We start from the raw sequence: 15156 nt of genomic DNA on the forward strand, positions 1-15156 counted from the left end.
AAGTAGGATCCTTAAAAATTGTTATATTAATTTAGTTAAATTTTAAAAATGTACTTTGACAATCTTCAATTAGACAAAATATTCATCAGAGATAAAAGGGTATATTGTGCAGACCGACAAAAGGATGCTTAAATAATATAAAATTGTTTAAATTATAAAATAATATCATACTAAGTAATGTTCATTCTTATTCGTATAAACCGGGATTAATCGGATATAACCTCATGATATACCACATTGGTTGTAGTTCTTGTATTATCATTGGTTATAATCTTTAATTTATGAGGAGAACAAACTCGAGACATAACCATATATAGCTGTCCATGTGAAAAAACAGGATGAGTTAAATAGATGCCAACTTTGTTCAACGTTTGTCCCTGAGCTTTATTAATTGTCATGACAAAAGCAGTCTCACGGGAAATTGGCGGTGCTTAAAGGAAAATGGCAAGCCAGAATCTGTAGGAATTAAACTTATTCTAGGAATGAGAACTTTAGTATTGAGAAAACTACCAGAAACAAATTCAGCCTCAATTATATTTGGTAGCAAAGAAGTTATAATCAATTTAGTCCCATTATTCAAGCCAGAAGCAGAATTTAAGTTACGCATTAATATTATAGGTACCCCGAATTTGAGTATCCTGATATACTTAAAGAGTTTAAAAATTCAGTGGGATAAAACGTCGCTTCATCCTCAGTTATCGTTTCATCAGCACTTATGTATGTAATTAAATCCCCTGGAATTTTGTTAATCAATTTAATATTTATAGAATCGACATCTATGTTTTTAGGGGTCAGGATTGCATTTTGAGCAAATGATGTTCGGTTAAAGGACGTATTGACTTTGTCTATATCGTAAACAAAAGCAATAAGATCCTCGATATCATTGGAAGCTGTACAACAATCTTCAGGAATTTTTATTTTATCCCTGGAGCCATCAAATGTTTCATAGCCTTTACCAACTCTTAAAAGAAATTTTGAGTATTTATTATTAATAAGATAATCATTTGCTTCCTGAAATTGTAGAAGTCTCATATTAATACCTAACCTTAATGGCACTATATGCGACCATAAATAGGATCGTTTTAAGGTTGAGTTAACAATGTCGCATCTTCCACCATGTTTAATAACAGGTAAAATCTGTCTAAAATCTCCGTCAAAAATAATAATTTTACCACCAAACGGTTTATCTAATTTCATTATATCCTGAAAGACCTATCCACGGCCTCGAATATATGTTTATGAGTCATTGATATTTCGTCCCATATAATAATTACCGATTGTCTTATCAATTCAGCTATTTGGCTTTGGTAAGGAATATTACATGAGGAACTTTCATGAATACTTAAGGGGATGTTGAAACGTGAATGTGCAGTACGGCCATTATGAAGAAGAGTTGAAGCAATGCCAGAAGATGCAACAGCTATTGCAATTTTACCTTGACAAGTTAAATAATATTGTATTTAATAGAAATGATTTTCCAGTACCACCAGGACCATCTATAAAAAATAAATTATGGGATGAAGTGGAGGGCAAGGACATAATTTTGGCATAGATAATATTTTGATCCCGATTAAATAAATTGTAGTTAGCCAAATATATTTTATACATATCATCAGTATCGTAGGAAATTTTCTCCCGAATAAGGTGACACCTAATATTAGCTGTAGCAGATGGAGATTGAGTGGATAATAAAGGGATAGGCATTCCCAAAAAATCCTTAAGAGATTTATCATTTTGAATCAAAATTTGATTGATTTTCGTTGATAAGGTTATCCGGCTCTGATGATTCTTGGCAAAATCTTCACAAAGATAAAATTTAAAAGAATTCCATAGACCTAGAGGATCTATCGGCTCACAATGTAATAAAATAACAGAAAATAACTGGCGCAATTGATATGGCATCTTAAATGAAAGACCTTCCTCTAAACAATGGTTCCATCCCGCATCATCTGATAACAGACCACGTCGAATACATGCATCTTTAAAAGTATTACTGACAATTCCATTAAAAGAGCGTAGATCTTCAAAGCATGTTGGCCCAGCTACATAATTAAGTAATAGTCTTAAATAAAAAACCTCGCCCTCTTTAGGAGAAACTGTGCGTATACGGCCAATAATCTTATCACCACCCCTTCGTTTTAACCACTGTTTAGATAGAGGTTTCCACACATAATATCTTACAAAATCTGCATAAATATAATGTCTGGCATCTGTGTCAAGTTGATTAATTTTAAACCATTCGGTTAATTTTGTACCAGGATTTTTAGTTAAGATATTATTTATATCAGTATTTGATTGAAAAAGGATTATATGTTGATTGGGTAGATGAAGGTCTAAACGATAGACTGCAGGAGAATGATCCTGCATTTCAAAATCCAAAGTACGCCATAGCGATTCTATGGCGGATATATATCGAGCATTAATGAACTGGGTAGTTTCATCAACATTATTAATGGAAACGGAAGCAGTAGTCCTGTCATGGCCTTTGTAACAATACTTATAAAGGTATTTTATGGACTGGACAGATGAACAAATTTCTACATTTATATGTGCATTATATTTTTTTGATAAATGTTTATTATAAGGAATAACGGTTGTTAAATATAAATCCGTTTAATTTTTTTTGGAAGGTAACGCCATCATTTCTTCGCCGATATAAAAGATAACCATACTTATCAATAGAAGAGGTATCCACAAATGATTTAGGATATTTTTTTGAGCATTTTCTATCAATCATGCAGGGACTATTAGGAAATGTTATACCACATGTCCAATGTGTATTAAAATTGCTAATAATTTGAAACAGCTTAGGCTCAGTTATTTTGTTAGGAACCTCAGCACAAACTACCTCATCATAAGTATCAGCCGTTGGTAGCCTGCGAGATATATCTAGTATAAGGCACATATGACAATGAGGCAAACCTCTATTCTGGAATTATATGACATCTATATAAGCGATTACTCTGCCAAGAACATGATAATAGAGCAAATCCTTTTTAAGACAATTTAATTTTTGACGAAAAAAGCGACACTTTAAATCTGGGCGGTCGTTTGGGGTCTGATGAGGAAATAATTCACGCATTATTTCATCCCATTTAGGGTTGCAGGTGAAAGTAATGAATAATGATGGCTTATCAAAGCAGCGTACAATAGCCATTGCATCCTGATAAAGCTGATGCATGCCTTGGGCCATCGGTAAAAGAAGAAGGCAAAATTATTCTTCTGTCAAGATTGTCAGCATTAGTATCTCCCTCTAAAATAGCATCATGTATGCCTTGAAAGAGTTCGGCGCGTAATTTGGATTGATTATTACATATAAAATTTAATCGAAGCGTTTATGTTTGGCATAACTGTCGACGATAAATTTGTGAAAAAGACGTTTGGATCTTAAAATAACATTCTCTTCATCCTGCCTGGCCATAAAGCGATAGGCATAGTACTCTCTGCAGGTAACATATTTATTAGTTGAGTTTCTATAATGAATAGATGGGTGGTATCCAATATCGCCTCTAGGAAATAGAAGAACATATTGCAAGAGATCGTATGAGGAATGGAGCTCGTTAATACGTCTTAAAGAACCAAATATATTTAAGATAATAATTCTATGAGCTATATGATTACTGCCATCATCAGGTAATAAAACTGCTATTTCAGATGAGGTAGGTTCATTGCGATAACGTATGTCAAAACTTGGAGTAGATTTTAAATTTAAGGATATGTTAGGAACGCCATTAGCGATCATAGAAGATACTCTCAAAAATTGAGAAGCAAAGGGGTTGTAGATGTTAACAATATCCTGCAATTCCATTAAAAGACAACGACGGAACCTGGTTATGTCTGTTTTCTATCTCATTTATACTATCATGTATATATAATTGGGCAAATTTAGGTGTTTCCCCTAATGTTGGTAGGAGTGAACTAATGCGCTGATGAACCTGTCCATTAATTTTAAAGGTATAATTACCTGATCGCGAATTGGATAAATTATTATTTATATTAACTCCTAGTGAAGTGAATGACAGTGCGGAATTATATGCTCTTATGTTTGTTAAAAAGTGGGATGATGAACAATGATCCCCGGTAAATAAACGTAATAAATTTCGTGATAATTGGGAAATTTTAAATAAAATTACCTTCCCATTCAAGCAACATGTAGAAAACTGAATATTTCTACATGAGCTTTTTGATAATTTTTCTCCATTCCACATTTTAGCATTGAAGAAGGCGCATATTTCTGTCATGTTTCCGATATCTAATATAGGTGAGTGGTGGTCATCAAATATATGTAGAATGTATGGTAGAGGTGCCATAGGGAATGTGGTAGTGGTTATAGAAATATCAGTTAAAGGTATCTGGGTGAATATAAAATAAACTTATATATATAAAACATTAAAAACCTGCAGGGGAGTTAATATCAGGCGTAGGTCCTTATTACCCTGCATACCCGTAATTCTAAAACGGGTAAGGCGTTTGTTGAGTCGCCATTTTTTTCTTTGCTTATCTTTAATAGAAATATTATGTTTTGTAGCAATGTGAGGATCAAGGTTGGGTTAGCCTAAAAAAATAAGGAAATCAGGCAAAAATATAAAACATTATTATTGAAATAAAACGAACATTAAAATACTGTACTGAACCTGTAAAGGGGTCAATATATGTATATCTCTAGTAGTTGGGAGGCTATCATCAAAAAATAAAATTTGTCTAGTTGGGGACTTATCAAGACTATCATGTTTTTCTGAACATTTATTTTGTATTTGTTGATTATTAATGGTAGATATATCAATATTGAAACAATTATAAGGAGGAAATAAAGTAGGGTTTGTTATCTAAAATAAAAACAAATAAAAAAATTTAAAAAAATGAATGCGTTAAATTTGCAGAGGAGTCAAGATTAAGATCTACTCCCTAGAAATAGTGGGAATATCATCATAAGCTAAAATGGATGTACTCTAAAAAATAAAAAAATATAAGAACATTTATGCTTTTTTAGTATATATATATATATATATAAACACTAACTTTATTATGTGTTGTTAGTATATTTTGCTGGGATTCACAATCCCTATAGCTATTCTTTTGTTGAATGACTTGTCATCTTTTTCTTTCATTAATGACGGATAAATCACCATCTGTACAATCATTAAATGAGGTTAAGACAGGGTTTGTTATCTAAAATAAAAACAAAAGAATAATTTAAAAAATATAAATGCATTGAATCTGAATAGGAGTCAATATACCACCTGTACATTCATTAAATGAGGGTAAGACAGGGCTTGTTATCTAAAATAAAAACAAAGAATAATATAAAAAATATAAATGCAATGAACCTGAAGAGGAGTCAATATTAGGTTCAACTCCCTAGAAATAGTGGGAACATTATCAGAAGCTAAAATAGATGTATTCTATAATATAAAAGAGTATAAAAAAAAATATATATAAGACTAACTGTATTTTGCGTTCTTAGTAGATTTTGTAGGGCCTCGCTATCCCTAGTGCGTTTCTTTTTTTGATTGACCTGCCATCTTTTCTTTTATTAATGATGGATAAATCACCACCTGTCCAATCAATAACTGAGGTTAGGACATGGCTTGTTATCTAAAATAAAAACAAAAGAATAAATAAAAAAAATAAATGCATTGAACCCAGCGTCTACATGGCCGGGGGGGGGGGGGGGGGTAGGAGACAAATGCCTCCAAAATATATTAGCATTTTTGGGGGTAGGTATCGATTTTAAGGGGTTGATATTAATTTTTTGGGGGTAGGCATTATTTTTTTGGGGGTAGGTATTGATTTTTGGTGGGTAATTTTTGATTTGAATTATAATCTTTTTTTAATCCATTAATTGATACGATTATGATGGTTATCGTTTGATTTTCTGAAAAATGTCAATTAAAGTAAAGATATTTGTCAATTAATAAATAATATAAATTTTCTTTGTCAACGATTTTCATTTAGCATTTTATCAAGTTAATATTTACACATTTCCTATTTGGTACTTTTCTTAGAGGTTAATATATTTATATTATGTTTTTTAATAAATTTATAGATTTTAGCAGGATAAATTTTAGGTAATTTTTTAGTCATGCATAAAAACATATATCAGCAAGCAAAGAATAATAAAAAACATAATATGTAAAAAATTATATTATAATAATTATTTCTTTCTAGATGCCAAGTAACAAAACCATATTTAAAGTTAAGTGCAATATTAAAAATTGCAAAACTTCTAAAATAAGAAGTGACAAGATACATGAACATTATAAACATAAACATCCTCATGTCAAGCCAGCTGATATGAAATTTACAAAGGTAGCCATCAAAAGAGATAATAATAATTGGGTATCTTTAAATTGTGATATTCCATATAATATTACAAATGGAGTTGAAACCCAGTTGCAAAAAAAGACAATAACATCTTACTTCCAAAAAGTAATATTTTTATTTATTATTGTAACTATAAATTTGTGAATTAATAGAAACTGATTTAAAATTTTACCAATAATATTAATATTAAAGTAGTCAGGGTATAGAGAAAATAAATTATATATATTATTATTTAATGTTTTTTAACTGTTTATCACACTATTTTTATATCTATATATACTTTATAAAGTTCAATTTAACAATATGTTTAATAAGTTAATAATAATAATTTAAAACCAAAGTATTAAAAAAACTTATTAAGTTAATATAATGTAGTAAAATAAGGTAATGTTAATTTCTAGGAATTTTTAAATTTAAATCTTTTCATCTTTAATTGAATCAAGACTTCAAATTCTTTTACTTTTTTTAAATATAAATCTTATAAAATATGATTTGGAATCAACTATTTTCAAAATGTTATCTGTGTGAGTTTCATCCCCTTTATTTACATTATGTGTTATATTAGGTATGTTTATTATCATTGTTTTATTTAGCTATTAGAATTTCTTTAGATAATATACTTGCATCATGAATTTCACAATTTTATTTATACTTAATATTGTTTTTATTTTTATAGTCATTATAATATTGTTTTATGATTTCTTCATGTGATCGCAGTTTTATATTAATCTGCATCTATCATGCCTATGAATCTTTCAAGTATATTTTAAAAATGTTTTTACATGATCTAACAAAGTCATATTGATGTTTATGATTATTGCGTTCAAAATATGTGAATTCCCTTTGTATTCTACATTCACTTGTGCTTTACCTATTACTTGTATCATCTTTCCATTGTAACCTGATAATTTTATGTTGGACTTCATAATATTTTTAATACCTGTTTTCTCAATCATGTATTCATGTAGAATTAAAACATTTATTAAAAACTTAATTATAATGTAGTTAAAAAAAATTATCATTTGCCTAAAAATTTATTAAAAATATAGTTATCATAAGGAAAGAAATTAAACTCCTCTTTATTTATAGAAAATCTCAGTTATTGAAGATTCACAAATTGTATTATCTCCTCATCCAATCCCCAGTTCCAGTGAGGTGTTTACTTTGTATGATGAGGTATTTAATTTAAATACGAATTATATGATAACTTTTGAAGAAAATAAATTAGGACATTTAAATATTTCCAACATTTATTGATTAACTTAATTATAATGTAGCTAAGAATAAAATGACCATTTGGCTGAAATTATATTAAAAATAGATTTTCATAAGTAAACAAATTATACTCTTTATTTATAGCAAATCTCCAATATTGAAGATTCACAAATTGTATTATCTCCTCATCCAATCCCCGGTTCTAGTGAGGCACTTACTTTGCATGAGGCATTATATTTAAATAAAATTTATATAATGACTTTTGAAGGGAATAAATTATGAGGATATTCAAAGTCCAAGTCTTATTCAGCTATACAAAAAAAGGAACCAAATGACCCTTTTCACTTTATATTATTTAGGATGACAAATATTTTGATAAATTTAATAATTGCTGTAGGCCCTTGTCAGCCATGTACAAATAAATTTCAATATCCTGTTACTAACAAGAGGTTTTAAATAATATTTATTTTCATTAATTTTTACCCATCCATTATTTCTATACCAATATATTTTTTTTTACTTTTTAAACAGGAGCATGAATATAACCTATTATAGAAAGGTTAATATAGATGGTTCCCTCAACCCCAGAAATTGGCTATCTTATAGCACTACTTTTGACAAAGTCTTTTGTCTATATTGTATTATGTTTGGTGGCCCTAAGTCCAATACTTTTTGGACTCAACATGGGGTAAATAATTGGAAAAACATAAAGCGTGACTTAGAGAGACACGAAGCATCTTCTCTTCATAAAGATTGTGAATATGCAAACATGACTTGGCTTGCAAATAAACGCATTCAAGATCATTTGCTATCAAATAAGCTTGATATAATCATGGAAAATCGTAATATAGTTCATAATATTATCAATGCCATTATGTACCTTATAAAATGTAATATAGCCTTTTGGGGTTCTAATTCGAATGAAGGTAATTTTATGTGTCTCATAAAATTAATGGCAAAAACGGTTCCAACTTTACGTGCATACATGGATAACAACGAAAAATTGCGGAGAAAAAAATCAGATAAAATTTCGAGACCTTATATAAATTTACTGTCATATGGTCACGTGAAAAAAATAACTGAAATTATTAAGATAAAAATAACAAAAAGCATTATTCAAACAATTAAAGAGAATCGTGCCTATAGCATCATCTTAGATGGAACATATGATGTGTCTAAAAAAGAATGCATAGCTTTGCTTGTACGGTATATAGAAGATGATCTGCATCCACATCCTGTAGAAAGGATCATACATGTTTTTACAACATCAGAAACCACTGGGGAAAATATAAAGAAACATGTTTTTTCTAAGTTTAATGATCTTGGTCTTCCTCTTGATTATTTGGTTGGACAAAGTATGGATGGTGCAGGGAATATGAGAGGAGTATACAAAGGAATGCAGGCTTTAATATTGAAAGAGGCTCCAAAAGCCATCTATATTTGGTGCCATGCACATCGGCTAAATTTAGTAGTTGCTCATGTTTGTGGATGCAAAATTGAAATGAAAAAGGCAATGGGAATATTAGATGAGTTATATAATTTTATGAATGGAGTTAGACGTCAAGGTGTGTTTGTTAAATATAAATGAGAAAGTCCAAGAAATCTCTTAAAAGAATTAAAAACACAACAAGGTAAATAAAATATTTTTAATGAAACTTGAAACTTATATATTTTCAGAAATTGGTCATCATCCTACAAATCTGTAGTAGATGTTTATGAACATATTTTAGCATCATTAGTTGAATTAAAAGATTCTAATGACCCAAGCACCTCTTCCATTGCCGATGGGTTATTATCAAGAATTAAAGATGAAAATTTTATATTAAGTCTTTTTATTTTGAAAGAAATATTGAAATGTACACATGAGGCTTGTATTGAAATGCAGGCAGTTGGTAATGATTTGGCTTTGGTAACCAAATTAATACAACATACAAAAAATAAATTACAAAAACTAAAAGGTTAATATTAGTTACTATTTCTATAAATAATTTTAAAATATAGCTAATGGAGACAATATATTTTTAAAATTACATTCCTTATCTAATAGTTTTTTGAAGAAGAATAATGTAATAACTGATTTGTATAATATGAAATCAATATTCAAATTGGATCAAACAGAATTCAATAATTATGTTGAACAAAAAAAAAACAAGTTGAATAAATTAAAAAAATTTAAATTATTATTTATTATTATTTATTATTATAGATATAGAACGGAAATATTTTTCCCTGTTCTAAATGCAATAATTAATCACCTAAATGATCGATTTAATTATGATTGTTTAAATTTTTTATCACAGATATCCATTTTTACTCCCGCTGGAATTATGGATAATGAAAAAATAGAAGGATGGCAAATATCCGAAATTTGTAATACTTATCAATTGGATGTCCAAAACATTGTTGATGAATATAATGATTTTCGCTCTTTATATTTGGAGTCTCAATCAATCATTTTTTGCGAAGATCTTTTAAAAGTTAAAAAGAATGACGCGTTATATATTGATGAAAGTAATTTATTGATATTTTATTTGTAATTGTATATAATTAAAGGTATTGCAAACGATCAAATTACCAAAGAAAATATCAACAGCGAAATCATGACCAAAATAAAAAAATGGATAAAATTTTCTTTTATATTACCATACCGACTTTTAAATCAATTAAATTCTTATTCAAATTTAAATTTATTATATAAATATTTATTAACCCTTCCTACAACTTCCTGTTCAGCCGAAAGAGCCATGAGTAAAGTAAAAATTAACAAAACTCGAATGCGGAATAAAATTTCGGACCCATTTTTGGAAAATTTACTGTTAATATCCAGCGGATGTTTTTGAAAAATTTACAATTGATGATATTATAACACAATTTGCTTTAACATCAATAAGGTTATCCAAATTATTAATAAAATAATTAATGTATCTTTTTCACAGCGAATATATAGGCTTTTAAATAATGTATATTTAATTTAACATTTTATAAATTCAATGCAAAATATACTATAATTCATTTTATTCTAATATTTTATATAATAGCTCTATTTACAATACATGTTTTTAATTATGTGGAATCAAGCTAAATATACCTCTTTAAATTTATTCGTCTTATATTTTTTACAATATTTTAGATCTTTTTCATAGAAATATTAATATGTTATCTCATTTAATTCACTTATATATATTTTATGAAAATAAAGTGAATACCAAATTATGAAAAGATTGCATTATTTAAATAAAAGTTCATTATCACTTACAAATTTTTAATTTTTTTTTCCCTAAATAGGCTTGAAAGATTGTAAATAGAATTATGTTGTAAGGTTATAAATGGTGGCAGATAAGATTTTTTTAATAAAATCACTATACCATCGTAGGTCTGTAAATTTCGCGGCCGAAGGCCGCAGGATTTTTTTAGGTGGGTATGGGTAGATTTTGGAGGGGTTTGCCTCCATCAAATTTTCTGCCATGTAGACGCTGATTGAACCTGATGATGAGTCAATATACCACCTATACAATCATTAAGTGAGGTTAGGACATGGCTTGTTATCTAAAATAAAAACAAAAGAATAAATATAAAACATTAATGTATTAAACCTGAAGAGGAGTCAATATTAGGTTAACGTCTCTAGAAATAGTGGGAATCTCATCCATCAGAAGCTAAAATAGAGGATTAGGGTTAGCCTAGACAAATAAAGAAATCAGGCAAAAATATAAATAAACTATTGTTGAAATTAAACAAACATTAAAATAATGTAAAACCAGATGGGTCAAAATTAGATGCATATTTCTAGTAGTTGAAGGGCTATCATCAAAAAAATTTTTTGGGGAAGCCTATTATGATATTCTAAAAGTTAAAAAATAACATAATGTTATTAAGATTAAGGCTAATTAATTATAAGGTAATTAAAAAATAAGATTAAAAAAGGGGGGGAGGAAAGAAGGTATAAATTATTATATTATAAAAATAATAAAAATTAAATTAAAGGAATTGATAAGGTTAGGCTATCATCAGGAAAAAAATTTTGGGGGACTTATCAAGCCTATTAGAAATCAGGCAAAAATATAAATAAACTATTGTTGAAAGTAAACAAACATTAAAATAATGTAAAACCGGTAGATGGGTCAAAATTAGATGAATATTTCTAGTAGTTGGAGGGTATCATCAAAAAAGATTTTGGGGGACTTATCAAGCCTATTATGATATTCTAAAAGTTAAAAAATAACATAATGTTATTAAGATTAAGGCTAATTAATTGTAAGGTAATTAAAAAATAAGGGGGGGGGGGAGGTATAAATTATTATATTATAAAAATAATAAAAATTAAATTAAAGGAATTGATAAGGTTGGGCTATCATCAGAAAAAAAATTTTGGGGGACTTATCAAGCCTATAAGAAATCAGGCAAAAATATAAATAAACTATTGTTGAAATTAAACAAACATTAAAATAATGTATAACCGGTATATGGGTCAAAATTAGCATATTTCTAGTAGTTGGAGGGCTATCATCATAAAAAATTTTTGGGATTAAGGTTAATTAATTGTAAGGTAATTAAAAAATAAGATTAAAAAAGGGGGGAAATAAGAAGGTATAAATTATTATATTATAAAAATAATAAAGATTAAATTAAAGGAATTGATAAGGTTTGGCTATCATCAAGAAAAAATATTTGGGGGACTTATCAAGCCTATTATGATATTCTAAAAGTTAAAAATAATATGATAAATGTAATGTTATTAAGTATAAATAAGTTAGGATAAGAATATTTGAATATACTTGGTTATCTTCTTAATTATTGGTTATGAAAGAAAAATATGAGTTTAAAAAGATTTCATTAATGTGTATTTTTGGGGGACTTATCATGCCTATTATATTCTATATGATGAATGTAATGTTATTAAGTATAAATAGGTTAGGATAAGAATATTTAAATATTTGAATATACTTGGTTATCTTCTTAATTATTGGTTATGAAAGAAAAATATGAGTATAAGAAGATTTCATTAATGTGTAATTGATAATATGAGATGAAAATTGATAAGGTAATCTAAAAAATAAAGAAAGGATTAAGTGAAATAAAAACATTCATATTTACAAATTTTAGGGAATATTGTTTTTCACCCATATTAAGTATGTGTACACCATCAATTCCAATCATCTGTTTGAATAAATTAAATAAACAAATAAAAATAAATACGTAGCGATGGCATGACGTAGCGATGACATGACGTAGCAATTACATGACGTCACGATGACGTAGTGAGGACATCGGAAAATTATAATATAGATAGGTTGGAAAACTGAAAATCACATTTATATATATAATTGAATTTATATAAATACTGGAGATTTAAATTTAGAATAGAATGATTTTTATTTTTTTGTTATTTTTTTTTTGATATTTATAAATAACGTATTTATTATTTTATTTTTTTTGAATTAAAAATATATTTAAAAAACAAAATTAAATATAAAAAGATATATATATATTCTACGAAGAAAAGCACTAAAAAAAAGTTTAAAAAAAAGTTTAAAAAATTATTTAAAAAGGAAACATATCACCCTATAGAAGAGTGAATGCATAAAATATTGGACCGGCAGATTTCGAGAGAAATCTGCTGATGAAGAAAAAATCCTACATTGGGGTTCTCTGTTTGTCTCATTTTTTCTCATGGTTTTAATGAAATTGAGGGCCTCACTTTCCAACATGCTTAAGGTATTGGTAACAATTGGTATGAACACAGTGTTATCTGCCTTTTCGATTGCAGAAAATAGTTGAACTTTGCTGAAATATAGATACAAGTATAGTCCCAGGTTAGCGAGAGATCATTAATCCAGGGAATTAGGGATGTACCGAGGCGCATTGAATTTCATTTGAAAGGCCCACTGGTTCGAGGGTTGATGGAATATTATCTTTTTTAATGGCAGCTAGGATAATGTTGCTGATAGATTTATGACGAGGTTGTCGTCCATGGGAGAACTTGCAGTGTGAGATCAATGAGCTTTGGATTCGATAGACAGGTCCCAATTGATGCAAATGGAGGGAACTACTTCATTACAGTCAAGGCGACTATGGATATAACTAGCTGTTCGTCACAGTCATGAGGAGGCCAAATTTGGAACTAGAGATGGCCAACCATTCATAACTTGAGTTTTTTTAATCCTATGTTATTGGGATTGTCCTCAAATGGCCTTTTCAAAACTATGTATTCAAAGGAAAGGCGATCAAAGAAGCATCCTAGTCTTTTTTAATGCTGGAGGAAGGACGGCAGAGGGTGGATGAGCAATTGTTGTCTTAAGCGGTGAAGGCTTGGGATAGGTCAGGATCTCTAAGAGTGGATATATTATTGATGATAATTTGCGCAGCCAGACGCAAATTAAATAAAGATTGAAAGAGAAAGTTGTAGCGGGGATCGGATTCTAATACCACCATAATTTCTGGGGTGAGTTGACTGAAGCTAGGATGAATTGCAAAATTTTATGACTAATATTATTTCGAGGAGACCCTTGATTTGGGTTCAAGAGAAACTAGCAATCGTTACATTTGAAGATTGGTGAGAATATCAGGGCGTAAAAAATTTATTGTATATTAAAGTAGTTTTTGATTAAAAAAAAATTTTAATGGACGTGTTTAATTTTGACAAATTGTTAGGGATTTGTTTAAAAAAAGTTTCGATGGACTTTTCACCCCCTATAGGTGATCCGAGATGTGTCATCTCACCTCTGTTGATGACATGATTTGTAGTGTCTAATGGATGTAGGAAAGCATATCTAATTTGAGGAGATTGAGTGATAAACCTGTAATATGTGAGAGATCCTCAATAATTAAAGAGATGAACAGGATTGTGAAAAGGTTGCCCGCAACAATGTCAATCGAGATACCAGAAATTTAAGGCAAGAATATATTTGAATTGAATTTCCTGGATTATTTTGTGGATCCCAATGCAATAGAGGGCAGAGCCTAAAGGATTTCCCTGTTGAATTCCCTCTTGAGATTTTATTATGTTATTATTGTAATTTAGAAATGTAGGGCTTGAATAGCTGTTAAGATTATATAAAGAGTATTCAGGATATTTTTTGCAAAACATATAAACAAAGTGTTGACGTTTTATTTTAAAAACGGTATTATTTACATCGAGTTTTAAAATAACGTCATTGTTTGCGATAGTTATAGGGGTAAGATAAGCAGAAATTTTAGCCCCTCCGGGAACAACAAACCCTAATTGGAGTGGCGACAGGAATGAAGAAAGAAATTCATTGATTCGTGAAGAAATGGAAATGGTTTTCAGAAGAAAGACCCAACAGCGATTGGATGAATACTATTAGATGAACACAAAATAAGAATACTGGGTACTGGAAGGGACCCATTGAGAAAAACGTTAGGTTTCAAAATATCTTGTATGAAGATAGTACAAATGCCACCAAGGCCTCCAGAAGGGTTTTTTTTAAAGATCTAACAGCTCTAATTGTCTCGTCAAACTAATTTCAGGAGCAATATGATTGTTTTGGTTTGAAAAACATATTTTGAGTCACATATAGGGTGATTGGGTGTTTTATTGTAACAAAGCTTCTAGGGTGGATTTGTTCTTGGGAGCTGTTAAATATAAAATAAAATTTT

The 15156-nt window shown here is 29.1% G+C and overlaps 1 protein-coding gene and 1 long non-coding RNA gene across 2 annotated transcripts; one reads left to right on the forward strand and one right to left on the reverse strand.

The window, feature by feature from the left end:
* Positions 1–394: 394 nt before the first annotated feature.
* Positions 395–2905, reverse strand: LOC135922856 (uncharacterized). The gene is made up of 5 exons (XM_065457357.1): positions 2668–2905; positions 1485–2537; positions 1213–1435; positions 680–961; positions 395–638 (listed from the first exon to the last, which is right to left on the reverse strand). Exons 1-5 carry the CDS (start codon positions 2903–2905, stop codon positions 395–397), a joined length of 2040 nt encoding a protein of 679 aa, XP_065313429.1.
* Positions 2906–5922: 3017 nt separating this feature from the next.
* LOC135931043 (uncharacterized) lies at positions 5923–6274 on the forward strand. Its single transcript, XR_010572916.1, has 3 exons — positions 5923–6007; positions 6047–6068; positions 6169–6274. It is a non-coding gene; the product is annotated as an uncharacterized LOC135931043 (long non-coding RNA).
* The last annotated feature ends 8882 nt before the right edge of the window (positions 6275–15156 follow it).

Source organism: Gordionus sp. m RMFG-2023, chromosome 1 (assembly GCF_954871325.1).
Source record: "Gordionus sp. m RMFG-2023 chromosome 1, tfGorSpeb1-WG-v2, whole genome shotgun sequence".
In the NCBI taxonomy this organism is placed as follows: domain Eukaryota; kingdom Metazoa; phylum Nematomorpha; class Gordioida; order Chordodea; family Parachordodidae; genus Gordionus; species Gordionus sp. m RMFG-2023.